Source organism: Bombina bombina, chromosome 10 (assembly GCF_027579735.1).
Source record: "Bombina bombina isolate aBomBom1 chromosome 10, aBomBom1.pri, whole genome shotgun sequence".
NCBI classification, from domain to species: domain Eukaryota; kingdom Metazoa; phylum Chordata; class Amphibia; order Anura; family Bombinatoridae; genus Bombina; species Bombina bombina.
The window spans coordinates 161,323,580-161,342,685 of NC_069508.1; the positions used below are offsets into that span (position 1 = coordinate 161,323,580).

At 42.8% G+C, this 19,106-nt stretch overlaps 1 protein-coding gene across 2 annotated transcripts in view; it reads left to right on the top strand.

Moving 5' to 3' along the window:
- Positions 1-19,106, top strand: part of CZIB (CXXC motif containing zinc binding protein) — a 32,966-nt gene that overhangs the window by 11,879 nt on the left and 1,981 nt on the right. For both annotated transcript variants that reach the window (XM_053693455.1, XM_053693456.1), the window contains exons 4-7: positions 532-613; positions 15,532-15,563; positions 15,639-15,716; positions 17,116-17,181. In XM_053693455.1, the coding sequence (XP_053549430.1) occupies positions 532-613; positions 15,532-15,563; positions 15,639-15,716; positions 17,116-17,181 (258 nt within the window). The remainder of the gene's footprint in view (positions 1-531; positions 614-15,531; positions 15,564-15,638; positions 15,717-17,115; positions 17,182-19,106) is intronic.

Genomic DNA, 19,106 nt, shown 5'->3' on the forward strand with positions numbered 1-19,106 from the left:
TGATGGGGGAAACCAGACGGAAACTCCTTGCCCAATGTGCTTAGAGGGATATGGCTGCATCTCACTGAGGAGGCCGAAACTATCGTCTGGGGTTGTCGCACCATGTTGAAGAGCATACCTAAGTAGGTAGAGTGCACATTTCTGAAGCACTACATGATAGAAATCACTGCTGACACATATTGCTCTTGCAAATGCAAAACAATGTTAAAAGAATTATTTCAAGGCTGTTACCATAAAGTGCTGCAGATACATGCACACTCCTAAGTCTACCTGCTTTTCAGCAAAGGATACCAAGTGATTGAAGTACATAAAAAAATATATACTGTAATATTTTGGGGTTTTATGACCCTTTAAAACTGCAGTGTTTAGCAAGAAGAAAAACATAACATGTAAGGAACATCTATACCATGTACACTGGGTACTATTTACAAGGTATTGTTGTTTGTATAGCTCGGTGCATCATGCATTCCCTATGTGCACATTAACACACTCTTTGTATGTTCTCTAAGTATTTCAATTTGTCATCTGCAGGACAGTGTTCCGCTAAAGGGCGGCAGAGGTAGTGCCAGTATGGTGCAGAAGTGCAAGCTGTGCTCCCGAGAGAACTCCATAGGTGAGTGCCTCACTCTGCCCTCTGTATTCTTAATGCTGAGTCTACACACATTAGATGAGTGCCTCACTCTGCCCTCTGTATTCTTAATGCTGAGTCTACACACGTTAGATGAGTGTCTCACTCTGTCCCTCTGTATTCTTAATGCTGAGTCTACACACATTAGATGAGAGTCTCACTCTGTCCCTCTGTATTCTTAATGCTGAGTCTACACACGTTAGATGAGTGTCTCACTCTGTCCTCTGTACCAGCTCTCAGACTTAATGCTGAGTCTACACACATTAGATGAGTGTCTCACTCTGCCCTCTGTATTCTTAATGCTGAGTCTACACACGTTAGATGAGTGTCTCACTCTGCCCTCTGTATTCTTAATGCTGAGTCTACACACATTAGATGAGTGTCTCACTCTGCCCTCTGTATTCTTAATGCTGAGTCTACACACGTTAGATGAGTGTCTCACTCTGTCCTCTATACCAGCTCTCAGACTTAATGCTGAGTCTACACACATTAGATGAGTGTCTCACTCTGCCCTCTGTATTCTTAATGCTGAGTCTACACACATTAGATGAGTGCCTCACTCTGCCCTCTGTATTCTTAATGCTGAGTCTACACACATTAGATGAGTGCCTCACTCTGCCCTCTGTAATCTTAATGCTGAGTCTACACAAAGATGACTCTGTATTCTTAATGCTGAGTCTACACACATTAGATGAGAGTCTCACTCTGTCCCTCTGTATTCTTAATGCTGAGTCTACACACATTAGATGAGAGTCTCACTCTGTCCCTCTGTATTCTTAATGCTGAGTCTACACACATTAGATGAGTGCCTCACTCTGCCCTCTGTATTCTTAATGCTGAGTCTACACACAGATGACTCTGTATTCTTAATGCTGAGTCTACACACGTTTAGATGAGTGTCTCACTCTGTCCTCTGTACCAGCTCTCAGACTTAATGCTGAGTCTACACACATTAGATGAGTGTCTCACTCTGTCCCTCTGTATTCTTAATGCTGAGTCTACACAAATTAGATGAGTGTCTCACTCTGCCCTCTGTATTCTTAATGCTGAGTCTACACACATTAGATGAGTGTCTCACTCTGTCCCTCTGTATTCTTAATGCTGAGTCTACACACATTAGATGAGAGTCTCACTCTGTCCCTCTGTATTCTTAATGCTGAGTCTACACACATTAGATGAGTGTCTCACTCTGTCCCTCTGTATTCTTAATGCTGAGTCTACACACATTAGATGAGTGTCTCACTCTGTCCCTCTGTATTCTTAATGCTGAGTCTACACACGTTAGATGAGTGCCTCACTCTGCCCTCTGTATTCTTAATGCTGAGTCTACACACATTAGATGAGTGTCTCACTCTGCCCTCTGTATTCTTAATGCTGAGTCTACACACGTTAGATGAGTGTCTCACTCTGTCCTCTGTACCAGCTCTCAGACTTAATGCTGAGTCTACACACATTAGATGAGTGTCTCACTCTGCCCTCTGTATTCTTAATGCTGAGTCTACACACATTAGATGAGTGTCTCACTCTGCCCTCTGTATTCTTAATGCTGAGTCTACACATATTAGATGAGTGTCTCACTCTGTCCTCTGTATTCTTAATGCTGAGTCTACACATATTAGATGAGAGTCTCACTCTGTCCCTCTGTATTCTTAATGCTGAGTCTACACATATTAGATGAGTGTCTCACTCTGCCCTCTGTATGCTTAATGCTGAGTCTAAACACAGATGACTCTGTATTCTTAATGCTGAGTCTACACACGTTTAGATGAGTGTCTCACTCTGTCCTCTGTACCAGCTCTCAGACTTAATGCTGAGTCTACACACATTAGATGAGTGTCTCACTCTGTTCCTCTGTATTCTTAATGCTGAGTCTACACACATTAGATGAGTGTCTCACTCTGTCCCTCTGTATTCTTAATGCTGAGTCTACACACGTTAGATGAGTGTCTCACTCTGTCCCTCTGTATTCTTAATGCTGAGTCTATACACGTTAGATGAGTGTCTCACTCTGTCCCTCTGTATTCTTAATGCTGAGTCTACACACGTTAGATGAGTGTCTCACTCTGTCCCTCTGTATTCTTAATGCTGAGTCTACACACGTTAGATGAGTGTCTCACTCTGTCCCTCTGTATTCTTAATGCTGAGTCTACACACGTTAGATGAGTGTCTCACTCTGTCCCTCTGTATTCTTAATGCTGAGTCTATACACGTTAGATGAGTGTCTCACTCTGCCCTCTGTATTCTTAATAATGAGTCTACACACATTAGATGAGTGCCTCACTCTGCCCACTGTATTCTTAATGCTCAGTCTACACACATTAGATGAGTGCCTCACTCTGCCCTCTGTATTCTTAATGCTGAGTCTACACACAGATGACTCTGTATTCTTAATGCTGAGTCTACACACGTTTAGATGAGTGTCTCACTCTGTCCTCTGTTCCAGCTCTCAGACTTAATGCTGAGTCTACACACATTAGATGAGTGTCTCACTCTGTCCCTCTGTATTCTTAATGCTGAGTCTACACAAATTAGATGAGTGTCTCACTCTGCCCTCTGTATTCTTAATGCTGAGTCTACACACATTAGATGAGTGTCTCACTCTGTCCCTCTGTATTCTTAATGCTGAGTCTACACACATTAGATGAGAGTCTCACTCTGTCCCTCTGTATTCTTAATGCTGAGTCTACACACATTAGATGAGTGTCTCACTCTGTCCCTCTGTATTCTTAATGCTGAGTCTACACACATTAGCTGAGTGTCTCACTCTGTCCCTCTGTATTCTTAATGCTGAGTCTACACACATTAGATGAGTGTCTCACTCTGTCCCTCTGTATTCTTAATGTTGAGTCTACACACGTTAGATGAGTGTCTCACTCTGTCCCTCTGTATTCTTAATGCTGAGTCTACACACGTTTGAGTGTCTCACTCTGTCCTCTGTACCAGCTCTCAGACTTAATGCTGAGTCTACACACATTAGATGAGTGTCTCACTTTGCCCTCTGTATTCTTAATGCTGAGTCTACACACATTAGATGAGTGTCTCACTCTGTCCCTCTGTATTCTTAATGCTGAGTCTACACACATTAGATGAGTGTCTCACTCTGCCCTCTGTATTCTTAATGCTGAGTCTACACATATTAGATGAGTGTCTCACTCTGTCCTCTGTATTCTTAATGCTGAGTCTACACACATTAGATGAGTGTCTCACTCTGTCCTCTGTATTCTTAATGCTGAGTCTACACATATTAGATGAGAGTCTCACTCTGTCCCTCTGTATTCTTAATGCTGAGTCTACACATATTAGATGAGTGTCTCACTCTGCCCTCTGTATGCTTAATGCTGAGTCTAAACACAGATGACTCTGTATTCTTAATGCTGAGTCTACACACGTTTAGATGAGTGTCTCACTCTGTCCTCTGCACCAGCTCTCAGACTTAATGCTGAGTCTACACACATTAGATGAGTGTCTCACTCTGTCCCTCTGTATTCTTAATGCTGAGTCTACACACATTAGATGAGTGTCTCACTCTGTCCCTCTGTATTCTTAATGCTGAGTCTACACACGTTAGATGAGTGTCTCACTCTGTCCCTCTGTATTCTTAATGCTGAGTCTATACACGTTAGATGAGTGTCTCACTCTGTCCCTCTGTATTCTTAATGCTGAGTCTACACACATTAGATGAGTGCCTCACTCTGCCCTCTGTATTCTTAATGCTGAGTCTACACAAATTAGATGAGTGTCTCACTCTGTCCCTCTGTATTCTTAATGCTGAGTCTACACATATTAGATGAGTGTCTCACTCTGTCCCTCTGTATTCTTAATGCTGAGTCTACACACATTAGATGAGTGTCTCACTCTGCCCTCTGTATTCTTAATGCTGAGTCTACACACATTAGATGAGTGTCTCACTCTGTCCCTCTGTATTCTTAATGCTGAGTCTACACACGTTAGATGAGTGTCTCACTCTGTCCCTCTGTATTCTTAATGCTGAGTCTACACACGTTAGATGAGTGTCTCACTCTGTCCCTCTGTATTCTTAATGCTGAGTCTATACACGTTAGATGAGTGTCTCACTCTGCCCTCTGTATTCTTAATGCTGAGTCTACACACATTAGATGAGTGCCTCACTCTGCCCACTGTATTCTTAATGCTGAGTCTACACACATTAGATGAGTGCCTCACTCTGCCCTCTGTATTCTTAATGCTGAGTCTACACACAGATGACTCTGTATTCTTAATGCTGAGTCTACACACGTTAGATGAGTGTCTCACTCTGTCCCTCTGTATTCTTAATGCTGAGTCTATACACGTTAGATGAGTGTCTCACTCTGCCCTCTGTATTCTTAATGCTGAGTCTACACACATTAGATGAGTGCCTCACTCTGCCCACTGTATTCTTAATGCTGAGTCTACACACATTAGATGAGTGCCTCACTCTGCCCTCTGTATTCTTAATGCTGAGTCTACACACAGATGACTCTGTATTCTTAATGCTGAGTCTACACACGTTTAGATGAGTGTCTCACTCTGTCCTCTGTTCCAGCTCTCAGACTTAATGCTGAGTCTACACACATTAGATGAGTGTCTCACTCTGTCCCTCTGTATTCTTAATGCTGAGTCTATACACGTTAGATGAGTGTCTCACTCTGTCCCTCTGTATTCTTAATGCTGAGTCTACACACATTAGATGAGAGTCTCACTCTGTCCCTCTGTATTCTTAATGCTGAGTCTACACAAATTAGATGAGTGTCTCACTCTGCCCTCTGTATTCTTAATGCTGAGTCTACACACATTAGATGAGTGTCTCACTCTGTCCCTCTGTATTCTTAATGCTGAGTCTACACATATTAGATGAGTGTCTCACTCTGCCCTCTGTATTCTTAATGCTGAGTCTACACACATTAGATGAGTGTCTCACTCTGTCCCTCTGTATTCTTAATGCTGAGTCTACACACATTAGATGAGTGTCTCACTCTGCCCTCTGTATTCTTAATGCTGAGTCTACACACCTTCGATGAGTGTCTCACTCTGTCCCTCTGTATTCTTAATGCTGAGTCTACACACATTAGATGAGTGCCTCACTCTGCCCTCTGTATTCTTAATGCTGAGTCTACACACATTAGATGAGTGTCTCACTCTGCCCTCTGTATTCTTAATGCTGAGTCTACACACATTAGATGAGTGCCTCACTCTGCCCTCTGTATTCTTAATGCTGAGTCTACACACGTTAGATGAGTGTCTCACTCTGTCCCTCTGTATTCTTAATGCTGAGTCTACACACATTAGATGAGTGTCTCACTCTGTCCCTCTGTATTCTTAATGCTGAGTCTACACACATTAGATGAGTGTCTCACTCTGTCCCTCTGTATTCTTAATGCTGAGTCTACACACATTAGATGAGTGTCTCACTCTGTCCCTCTGTATTCTTAATGCTGAGTCTATACACGTTAGATGAGTGTCTCACTCTGTCCTCTATACCAGCTCTCAGACTTAATGCTGAGTCTACACACATTAGATGAGTGTCTCACTCTGTCCCTCTGTATTCTTAATGCTGAGTCTACACACATTAGATGAGTCTCACTCTGTCCCTCTGTATTCTTAATGCTGAGTCTACACACGTTAGATGAGTGCCTCACTCTGTCCCTCTGTATTCTTAATGCTGAGTGTCTCATTCTGCCCTCTGTATTCTTAATGCTGAGTCTACACACATTAGATCAGTGCCTCACTCTGCCCTCTGTATTCTTAATGCTGAGTCTACACATATTAGATGAGTGCCTCACTCTGCCCTCTGTATTCTTTTTTTTTTTTTATATTTTATTTATAACCAGCATGAGGTACAATAATAAACAGTGTATTCGTGATGCACCGCGCAGGGTGCAATAAGAGATAACAAAATTGATAAAGCACGATAATAAAGTATGACTGTCAAATACAGGTTTGTCAGTAGAAAAAGAGCTCACTGTTCACAGTTACCGTGGGGGTTGCCGGAGTCTTCTACAGATTAGAAAGCATTCTAGGATATATGCATATGTACCTCAGCACTGGGGTTTTATTGTGTTATAACCTAAAACAACCAAACATCTATAAACAAAAACAAAATATAACTAAAACTAAAAAAAACTCTTACTCTCGATAAATTCCACCCTGATGATCTATGAATGTTCCCCTGGTATTAGGCCTTTTCCACCTAGAGAAGTTCTGACCATGCGCATAACATCAAATGTATAGTGAATAGATTAGATAAATTCTAAACATCATATACGGGCTAGGCACTTTTGTAGGAATAGTGCTACTGCATATTATGTTCCTTTCCAGGGCTTTGTGTTACCAAGTTCCAGGTTATGCAGAGCTAATGGACAGGTTTGCTGGAGATTTTTAAGTCTGGCAGATATTTATGTAGTTAACTCCTAGCCTACAGCCTGGACGTAGTATGCCATCATCACTCTAGGGGGAACTACAAGATTCCTGCCTTTTAGACCAACTTCGGGAAAGGGGGAGCTGCCTTGAGGGGATGGAACCGGCAGGAACATATAACAGACTGCAAAGCGATGGTAGACTTAATAAGTGGTATTCTTGACTGTGCGGAGTGACCTATCTGTAGCGTTTTCATGTACCTTGCGTAAAGGGTATGAGTGCATAGATAATGAGACACTATTTCCAGGGTGGCCAGCGCTAGGTAAACAAAAATCAGAAAACTAAGTCTGATGAGAGCATTATTGCAACAGACCATAAAGCAATGGTAGGCTTAACAATTGGTATTCTTGACTATGCGGGGTGACTTATCTATAGCGTTCTCATATACCTGGCATAAGAGGTGTGGATGCATATAAAATGGGATATCATTTTTAGGGTGGCTGAGTGCTAGGTAAACAAAATTCAAAATACTAAAGCTGATGATATCATTGCTGAACAAAACAAAACAATTAGCCAACAGGGCCAGATGTAGAATGGACAGGGAGTGCAAATTAGGATACTTGGCAGCAAGTAGAAGGGGATCTCGCCCTAGTGAGAGGACATGTAGGGCCTTGGATACATTTTTATGGAGGTATATATACCTGTATATATCGCATGATGTGGTGAACCCAAACACTCATTAAAATTTCCCGTATTCCAGTCCCCCACTGTTTGACATGACAACGAGTTTAATAACTAACATTTTTAAGCGGTAATGTTCGACTTCAGGGTTATGTGTCAGTATACTTACAATAGGTTGCTGGGTATTTAAAGCATTCCCCCTAACAGAATAGACAAAGTTGCTCCTTAACCAGCTCTCATGACTTAGAAGATACCCCTTTAAGTACAGAAATGTTATACATGCATATACATAGCTTAGAAGAACAATAATGTCCAACAAACAAGGAAAAAGTGATAATACAAGCTGTCCAGCATAAATATATTGGATATAGATGCAGCTTAGAGTCTATGTGGAAAATAGCGATTTGTGCAGCACAGCACTGCCCAATATCTAATGTGATATCAAAGAGCGTGTTAGTCAAAGCAGCATAAGTGTTAGCAATATTTCAAAGTTGTCACTACTATAGACTTGAATGTGTAGAGGTATAGAAATTATTAAGCACATGCCATCAGCAATTATATCAGAGAGAATACATTAGTAGTAAAGTGCAGTTCCGTTATTCATGCAGTAAAACGTTTAATTTTAACATAAGTCTGCGTTTCAAAGTGTGTAGATCAGAACAAAGAATCTACTCTACTCCCACACGCATCTAGTATGCCAGGTCTAGGTTAGCCAGACAAGTTTATAGTGCCATTCTAACTTGAAAGTCATAAGCGTCTGCCGGCACAGGATCTATAAGTGTTACCCCACACCTTCTCTGAATAAAGCCAGCGAGTCATAACATGAGCCTGGCAGCCATTTTAGCGGTGGCTGCTGAGAGGTATGGTCTGCTGTGCTGCGGTCACAGATGCTAGATGAGAGCAGGTATCTCTCCCTGGAGTAGTCCGCCATCTCAGTTAACATGTGAGGGGCAATAGCCGCGCCTTCCATATTTGCATTGAGCCTGAGTGGTGTTTCAGTAAAGGGCCAGCGCAGGCTAAAGCTTGAGTATTGCGGGATATCAGCAAAGCTGCCATCGATTCCAGGTGCCAAGTTCACAGCTTGCGCAGTGGGTAAGTCCTGTAGCAACTCGGGAACAAGTAGTGTTTCTATGCTATGCCTCTCAATACCCAGAGTCGGGTCCTTCACTTGGGCACTTATGATGTAGGCACCGCATAGGCTCTCCCTTCCCGCAGCAGCCGTAGCAGGTGGATATTGAGCCTGTTCCATACAGCATGACAGTGATCCCACGGCCAAGTCTGAGTGAAGGCTTGCTGAGTCGTCCGATGCAGCAGTTCTTTGTAACGGTATAGTAGGCGGGTGTTGCAGGGCTTGTACTGAGCGGCAGGTTCGCTTATTCACGGGGTCAAGGTCTTTGATGTGGGCCCCCTCCGCTGTTTGAGTCACCTCAAGCAAAGTTTTAAGTTGACAAGATAAGGGTTCAAATCTAGGCATGAAAATATCAAGTATCTGTATAGTGATATAATTTTCTGCCTCCATCGGGAAACCAGTAGATACTGAGAGAGTTACTAAGTACAGCGTGGCGCTTGAGAGCTCGCCACTATGCCCAGTGGCTTTTGATGCACAATATGACCTCCGTGGGAGAGAAGATGGTATTTTCTCAATCTGCCTTGGTTCTCGGACACGTAGCTGTCAAGAGATGTGCAGATGGCAAGGGGTCCAGGCTGTATAAGGGTTCTTTTTCTCAAGGTCTTTCAGAGCTTCAGAAACATGCAGCCATCTTGGAATGCCACGCACCGGAAGTCTGCCCTCTGTATTCTTAATGCTGAGTCTACACATAGATGACTCTGTATTCTTAATGCTGAGTCTACACACGTTAGATGAGTGTCTCACTCTGTCCTCTGTACCAGCTCTCAGACTTAATGCTGAGTCTACACACATTAGATGAGTGTCTCACTCTGTCCCTCTGTATTCTTAATGCTGAGTCTACACACGTTAGATGAGTGCCTCACTCTGTCCCTCTGTATTCTTAATGCTGAGTCTACACACATTAGATGAGTGTCTCACTCTGTCCCTCTGTATTCTTAATGCTGAGTCTACACACATTAGATGAGTGTCTCACTCTGTCCCTCTGTATTCTTAATGCTGAGTCTACGCACATTAGATGAGTGTCTCACTCTGTTCCTCTGTATTCTTAATGCTGAGTCTACGCACATTAGATGAGTGTCTCACTCTGTTCCTCTGTATTCTTAATGCTGAGTCTACACACATTAGATGAGTGCCTCACTCTGTCCCTCTGTATTCTTAATGCTGAGTATACACACATTAGATGAGTGTCTCACTCTGCCCTCTGTATTCTTAATGCTGATTCTACACATATTAGATGAGTCTCACTCTGTCACTCTGTATTCTTAATGCTGAGTCTACACACATTAGATGAGTGTCTCACTCTGTCCCTCTGTATTCTTAATGCTGAGTCTACACATATTAGATGAGTGTCTCACTCTGCCCTCTGTATGCTTAATGCTGAGTCTAAACACAGATGACTCTGTATTCTTAATGCTGAGTCTACACACGTTTAGATGAGTGTCTCACTCTGTCCTCTGCACCAGCTCTCAGACTTAATGCTGAGTCTACACACATTAGATGAGTGTCTCACTCTGTCCCTCTGTATTCTTAATGCTGAGTCTACACACATTAGATGAGTGTCTCACTCTGTCCCTCTGTATTCTTAATGCTGAGTCTACACACGTTAGATGAGTGTCTCACTCTGTCCCTCTGTATTCTTAATGCTGAGTCTACACACGTTAGATGAGTGTCTCACTCTGTCCCTCTGTATTCTTAATGCTGAGTCTATACACGTTAGATGAGTGTCTCACTCTGTCCTCTATACCAGCTCTCAGACTTAATGCTGAGTCTACACACATTAGATGAGTGTCTCACTCTGTCCCTCTGTATTCTTAATGCTGAGTCTACACACATTAGATGAGTCTCACTCTGTCCCTCTGTATTCTTAATGCTGAGTCTACACACGTTAGATGAGTGCCTCACTCTGTCCCTCTGTATTCTTAATGCTGAGTGTCTCATTCTGCCCTCTGTATTCTTAATGCTGAGTCTACACACATTAGATCAGTGCCTCACTCTGCCCTCTGTATTCTTAATGATGAGTGCCTCACTCTGCCCTCTGTATTCTTAATGCTGAGTCTACACACATTAGATGAGTGCCTCACTCTGCCCTCTGTATTCTTAATGCTGAGTCTACACACATTAGATGAGTGCCTCACTCTGCCCTCTGTATTCTTAATGCTGAGTCTACACACATTATATGAGTGTCTCATTCTGTCCCTCTGTATTCTTAATGCTGAGTCTACGCACATTAGATGAGTGTCTCACTCTGTTCCTCTGTATTCTTAATGCTGAGTCTACACACATTAGATGAGTGCCTCACTCTGTCCCTCTGTATTCTTAATGCTGAGTCTACACACATTAGATGAGTGTCTCACTCTGCCCTCTGTATTCTTAATGCTGATTCTACACATATTAGATGAGTCTCACTCTGTCACTCTGTATTCTTAATGCTGAGTCTACACACATTAGATGAGTGTCTCACTCTGTCCTCTGTATTCTTAATGCTGAGTCTACACACATTAGATGAGTGTCTCACTCTGTCCCTCTGTATTCTTAATGCTGAGTCTACACATATTAGATGAGTGTCTCACTCTGCCCTCTGTATGCTTAATGCTGAGTCTAAACACGTTTAGATGAGTGTCTCACTCTGTCCCTCTGTATTCTTAATGCTGAGTCTACACACATTAGATGAGTGTCTCACTCTGTCCCTCTGTATTCTTAATGCTGAGTCTACACACGTTAGATGAGTGTCTCACTCTGTCCCTCTGTATTCTTAATGCTGAGTCTATACACGTTAGATGAGTGTCTCACTCTGTCCTCTGCACTAGCTCTCAGACTTAATGCTGAGTCTACACACATTAGATGAGTGTCTCACTCTGTCCCTCTGTATTCTTAATGCTGAGTCTACACACATTAGATGAGTCTCACTCTGTCCCTCTGTATTCTTAATGCTGAGTCTACACACGTTAGATGAGTGCCTCACTCTGTCCCTCTGTATTCTTAATTCTGAGTGTCTCATTCTGCCCTCTGTATTCTTAATGCTGAGTCTACACACATTAGATCAGTGCCTCACTCTGCCCTCTGTATTCTTAATGATGAGTGCCTCACTCTGCCCTCTGTATTCTTAATGCTGAGTCTACACACATTAGATGAGTGCCTCACTCTGCCCTCTGTATTCTTAATGCTGAGTCTACACACATTAGATGAGTCTCACTCTGTCCCTCTGTATTCTTAATGCTGAGTCTACACACATTAGATGAGTGTCTCACTCTGCCCTCTGTATTCTTAATGCTGAGTCTACACACATTAGATGAGTGCCTCACTCTGCCCTCTGTATTCTTAATGCTGAGTCTACACACAGATGACTCTGTATTTTTAATACTGAGTCTACACACGTTTAGATGAGTGTCTCACTCTGTCCTCTGTACCAGCTCTCAGACTTAATGCTGAGTCTACACACATTAGATGAGAGTCTCACTCTGTCCCTCTGTATTCTTAATGCTGAGTCTACACACATTAGATGAGTCTCACTCTGTCCCTCTGTATTCTTAATGCTGAGTCTACACACATTAGATGAGAGTCTCACTTTGTCCCTCTGTATTCTTAATGCTGAGTCTACACACATTAGATGAGTCTCACTCTGTCCCTCTGTATTCTTAATGCTGAGTCTACACACATTAGATGAGAGTCTCACTCTGTCCCTCTGTATTCTTAATGCTGAGTATACACATATTAGATGAATCTCACTCTGTCCCTCTGTATTCTTAATGCTGAGTCTACACACATTAGATGAGTGTCTCACTCTGTCCTCTGTATTCTTAATGCTGAGTCTACACACGTTAGATGAGTGTCTCACTCTGTCCTCTGTACCAGCTCTCAGACTTAATGCTGAGTCTACACACATTAGATGAGTGTCCCACTCTGTCCCTCTGTATTCTTAATGCTGTCTACCCACATTAGATGAGTGTCTCACTCTGCCCTCTGTATTCTTAATGCCGAGTCTACACACATTAGAGGAGTGTCTCACTCTGTCCCTCTGTATTCTTAATGCTGAGTGTCTCACTCTGTCCCTCTGTATTCTTAATGCTGAGTCTACACACGTTAGATGAGTGTCTCACTCTGTCCCTCTGTATTCTTAATGCTGAGTCTACACACATTAGATGAGTGCTTCACTCTGTCCCTCTGTATTCTTAATGCTGAGTCTACACACATTAGATGAGTGTCATACTCTGTCCCTCTGTATTCTTAATGCTGAGTCTACACACATTAGATGAGTGTCTCACTCTGTCCCTCTGTATTCTTAATGCTGAGTCTACACACATTAGATGAGTGTCTCACTCTGTCCTCTGTATTCTTAATGCTGAGTCTACACATATTAGATGAGTGTCTCACTCTGTCCCTCTGTATTCTTAATGCTGAGTCTACACACATTAGATGAGTGTCTCACTCTGTCCCTCTTTATTCTTAATGCTGAGTCTACACACGTTAGATGAGTGTCTCACTCTGCCCTCTGTGTTCTTAATGCTGAGTCTACACACGTTAGATGAGTGTCTCACTCTGCCCTCTGTATTCTTAATGCTGAGTCTACACACGTTAGATGAGTGTCTCACTCTGTCCTCTGTACCAGCTCTCAGACTTAATGCTGAGTCTACACACATTAGATGAGTGTCTCACTCTGTCCCTCTGTATTCTTAATGCTGAGTCTACACACATTAGATGAGTGTCTCACTCTGCCCTCTGTATTCTTAATGCTGAGTCTACACACGTTAGATGAGTGTCTCACTCTGTCCTCTGTACCAGCTCTCAGACTTAATGCTGAGTCTACACACATTAGATGAGTGTCTCACTCTGTCCCTCTGTATTCTTAATGCTGAGTGTCTCACTCTGTCCCTCTGTATTCTTAATGCTGAGTCTACACACGTTAGATGAGTGTCTCACTCTGTCCCTCTGTATTCTTAATGCTGAGTCTACACACATTAGATGAGTGTCTCACTCTGTCCCTCTGTATTCTTAATGCTGAGTCTACACACATTAGATGAGTGCTTCACTCTGTCCCTCTGTATTCTTAATGCTGAGTCTACACACATTAGATGAGTGTCATACTCTGTCCCAGCACTGCAAGGTCAGCTAGAGCCGTGAGATCCCAGCACTGTAAGGTCAGCTAGAGCCGTGAGATCCCAGCACTGTAAGGTCAGCTAGAGCCGTGAGATCCCAGCACTGTAAGGTCAGCTAGAGCCGTGAGATCCCAGCACTGTAAGGTCAGCTAGAGTCGTGAGATCCCAGCACTGTAAGGTCAGCTAGAGTCGTGAGATCCCAGCACTGTAAGGTCAGCTAGAGTCGTGAGATCCCAGCACTGTAAGGTCAGCTAGAGTCGTGAGATCCCAGCACTGTAAGGTCAGCTAGAGTTGTGAGATCCCAGCACTGTAAGGTCAGCTAGAGTCGTGAGATCCCAGCACTGTAAGGTCAGCTAGAGTCGTGAGATCCCAGCACTGTAAGGTCAGCTAGAGTCGTGAGATCCCAGCACTGTAAGGTCAGCTAGAGTCGTGAGATCCCAGCACTGTAAGGTCAGCTAGAGTCGTGAGATCCCAGCACTGTAAGGTCAGCTAGAGTCGTGAGATCCCAGCACTGTAAGGTCAGCTAGAGTCGTGAGATCCCAGCACTGTAAGGTCAGCTAGAGTCGTGAGATCCCAGCACTGTAAGGTCAGCTAGAGTCGTGAGATCCCAGCACTGTAAGGTGAGCTAGAGTCGTGAGATCCCAGCACTGTAAGGTGAGCTAGAGTTGTGAGATCCCAGCACTGTAAGGTCAGCTAGAGTTGTGAGATCCCAGCACTGTAAGGTCAGCTAGAGTCGTGAGATCCCAGCACTGTAAGGTCAGCTAGAGTAGTGAGATCCCAGCACTGTAAGGTCAGCTAGAGTCGTGAGATCCCAGCACTGTAAGGTCAGCTAGAGTCGTGAGATCCCAGCACTGTAAGGTCAGCTAGAGTCGTGAGATCCCAGCACTGTAAGGTCAGCTAGAGTCGTGAGATCCCAGCACTGTAAGGTCAGCTAGAGTCGTGAGATCCCAGCACTGTAAGGTCAGCTAGAGTCCTGACTCGATCCCAGCACTGTAAGGTCAGCTAGAGTCGTGAGATCCCAGCACTGTAAGGTCAGCTAGAGTCGTGAGATCCCAGCACTGTAAGGTCAGCTAGAGTCGTGAGATCCCAGCACTGTAAGGTCAGCTAGAGTCGTGAGATCCCAGCACTGTAAGGTCAGCTAGAGTCGTGAGATCCCAGCACTGTAAGGTCAGCTAGAGTCGTGAGATCCCAGCACTGTAAGGTCAGCTAGAGTCGTGAGATCCCAGCACTGTAAGGTCAGCTAGAGTTGTGAGATCCCAGCACTGTAAGGTCAGCTAGAGTCGTGAGATCCCAGCACTGTAAGGTCAGCTAGAGTCGTGAGATCCCAGCACTGTAAGGTCAGCTAGAGTCGTGAGATCCCAGCACTGTAAGGTCAGCTAGAGTCGTGAGATCCCAGCACTGTAAGGTCAGCTAGAGTCGTGAGATCCCAGCACTGTAAGGTCAGCTAGAGTCGTGAGATCCCAGCACTGTAAGGTCAGCTAGAGTCGTGAGATCCCAGCACTGTAAGGTCAGCTAGAGTCGTGAGATCCCAGCACTGTATGGTTGGCTTTTGACTTGAATCCCATTGCGACTAGTCACATGAGATTGAAGGAAACATTCAGATGTCCTCATGCTAGGTATTAATTTGGCATCTTGTTTCTTTTCAGATATCCTGAGCTCCTCACTGCGGCCATATAATGTAAGTGTGATGTGCTCTAGAGTTTCTACTTAATGTGCATCCTCATGAATCTTATTTTCCTAATTTTGTTTTTAGGCTGAAGACAGTGACACCTTTAAGACTATTGTAGAATTTGAGTGCCGTGGGTTGGAACCTGTTGATTTTCAGCCACAGGTGAGAAGAATCTTTTATCTGCTGTTCATTCTACCCTTGCATTTCATATACTCTGCTGAAGAGAAACGCTCTGCCTCTGTTTTTCACGGAGGAGAAACGCTCTGCCTCTGTTTTTCACGGAGGAGAAACGCTCTGCCTCTGTTTTTCACGGAGGAGAAACGCTCTGCCTCTGTTTTTCACGGAGCAGAAACGCTCTGCCTCTGTTTTTCACGGAGCAGAAACGCTCTGCCTCTGTTTTTCACGGAAGAGAAACGCTCTGCCTCTGTTTTTCACGGAGGAGAAACGCTCTGCCTCTGTTTTTCACGGAGGAGAAACGCTCTGCCTCTGTTTTTCACGGAGGAGAAACGCTCTGCCTCTGTTTTTCACGGAGGAGAAACGCTCTGCCTCTGTTTTTCACGGAGGAGAAACGCTCTGCCTCTGTTTTTCACGGAGGAGAAACGCTCTGCCTCTGTTTTTCACGGAGGAGAAACGCTCTGCCTCTGTTTTTCACGTTGGAGAAACGCTCTGCCTCTGTTTTTCACGTTGGAGAAACGCTCTGCCTCTGTTTTTCACGGAGGAGAAACGCTCTGCCTCTGCATTTCTCTGAGGAATTATAAAATGTGTAATAGTTTAATATAGGAAATCACATTTTTGTAAATATTAGCAAAATAAATATAAAGGGGAGCAAATAGTTGACATACTATATAAAAAACCTGTGAAATGCATGAAAGCATAATACATACACAGATATTATATCCGCATAGTTTACATTACCATGTTACACATAAAATGCCCAATAAAGATGGCTGTTTGAATCAGAAATAAACCATTTAAGAGTCCTGGCTTCCAGTTTTTGTCCAGCCCTGCAGTAAATACCCCCAGAGGTTTCAGGCTTAAAGTGCCATAAAACATTTTGAGTTAAGTGCATATTATAAAAGGGTTAACTGAGGTAAAACAGTGTATGGGGTGGGGTGGGGGGGGGAAGCTTTTAATAGAATTTCCAAAAACCTGCAAAATGACTTACACTTTAGTGTTGCCAAGTGTAGCTTGCCCCACCCCCCTTATCAGGCTTGCTCATTTCCATGGGGATAATGCCACATGCTTTGTGAAAGCTTCAGCATTATACTGTACACTGCTTTAGTCAGGTGCCATGTGACTCTGCCCCTTACCGTGCACAAGTGCATTCTGAATAATCTATGGCCTGGATGGCACCTTCCATAAATGGAAATGCCCAGGAGGAGCTTGCTGCAAAAAAAAAACTATGCCTGAATTAAAGGGGTTAATGGGTGTTAAAACAGAAATCTTTTTGCAGGTAAGCTTTGGCTGCATTAAATATTTAGAAACTTATGTTAGTTCATACTGTTTTATGTCCCTTTAAGTTCTTTTTGTGATCCCTGATTCTGGGTTTACCTCCCTACAGGCTGGATTTGCTGCTGAAGGAGCAGAAACTGGGACTCGTTTCAATGAGATTAACCTACAGGAAAAGGTTTGTGTGCAGCAAATAACATATTTTTTTACGCTATAGTTTGCAGCAAGCACCATTAGTTTAGTATGATTTCTAGAACAGGACAAAATACTTATGAACTATAAGATGACTTCCATAACATTATCCACATTAAGCCAATAACTGTGTGCACCAGGGCAGACTGTAGAGTTCACTGCTGCATTTCACAATAGTGTTCTGCACATACCTGATACACCTTTACTGTAGAAAGTGCCATTAGATACTCATAACCAATATGGCAATTACTTGTTTTGTGCATGTGCATTACACTCATCATCCATTAAAGAAGTGTTAATGCTGCAGTTCCAAAACAATGTGCTGGACCTCTACTGATACAATATATGGTCTAGTCTAATACACCTACAAGGTGTACAGCTGTCGCAGTATGCACATTCACTATATATGTCTGTATACAGACAGTGATAGTACGCATCACCAAAGTACCATTAGATACTCATAACCAATATGGCAATTACTTGTTTTGTGCATGTGCAGAACACTCATCATCCATTAAAGGAAGTGTTAATGCTGCAGTTTGAAAACAATGTGCTGGACCTCTACTGAAACAATATATGGTCTAGTCTAATACACTTCTGGCCATAGCAGTACAGTCTGAATCTACTGCTGATTCGCTGAATTATATCAAGCATTTACATGGTCTTATGATCTTTATTTATCAAATGCTTGGCGAATAAACAATATATTTTATCATCTTCATTGCAATTACCATGCTACTAATAAAAGCTATCACTTTTTTAATAAATAACCCACAGGGTGTACAGCTGTCGCAGTATGCACATTCACTATATATGTCTGTATACAGACAGTGACAATACGCAACACCACAAGCGTGTTAAGCTGATGTGCAGCTGTGAGACCTTGAGATGAACTTGTCTGGAGTATGAGGTTACCTAGGCTATATGCAAGGCAATGGGTGGGCTTTGTATACTCTGTGATGTGGGAGGTATGGCAGATGATTTGCTGTATTGTCTGTTTAAAAAAATAAAATAGGCGATTGCTGTGGAAGACTGATAATGCGGGCTAATATCAAATACATGGCAGCAGGTAACTTCATCACATTTTCCTTCACTACAATTTAGGTGTATAATGTATATTTGATTGAGTCAGATCTTTAACATTTTATTATAGACTAGAAAAATAATTGGTGTAAAGTTTGCCCTGATTCTGTGAATCTTTCTATAGAATATGGAGAGTGATTGTCTCCGACCACCAGAGGGTTGTCACGTACAGCAGATATTTCACAGCTTTGTAATATATTTATAGATTGTAGCTTTAGAGACACAAGTATACGATACTCAGATCTAGTGTAGATCACTGTAATAAGAACGTTCTCTTACACTCATCAACTGTATTGTACACAAGACCTGAAACTTCACCCGTCCTGCACCCGTTAGTGCAGTAAGTCTTGCACACTACTGACCTGTTTACATCACTGTATATGGGACCTCTCCTGGTTAAAATCTCCCCCTTTTTTTATTGTGCTTGATTTGGCTACCAGCATTCTATGTAACGTATTAATATCATGAGATTTTTTTATTTTGTTGCATGAATCCTTGCTGGCAGCACCCAGCCCATCCGGTATCTTGCACGAGGCAGCTATGTGGCTTATAGTATTACTGTTACTGTATAATACTTCTGTACAATTAGCAAAAAAGTTTTTTTGTTTATATGCTACTGGGGGGAGCCCTGGTTTAGTTTTCTTACCTATTTATATCATAATGTGACTTTTTTTCTGGTACTGACTTTTTAAGGGACAGTCTAGTCCAAAACAAACTTTTATTATTCAGATAGGGCATGTAATTTTAAACAATTTTCAAATTTAGTTTAAAGCTAAACATAGGAGGTTCATATGCTAATTTCTAAGCCCTTGAAGGCCGCCTCTCATC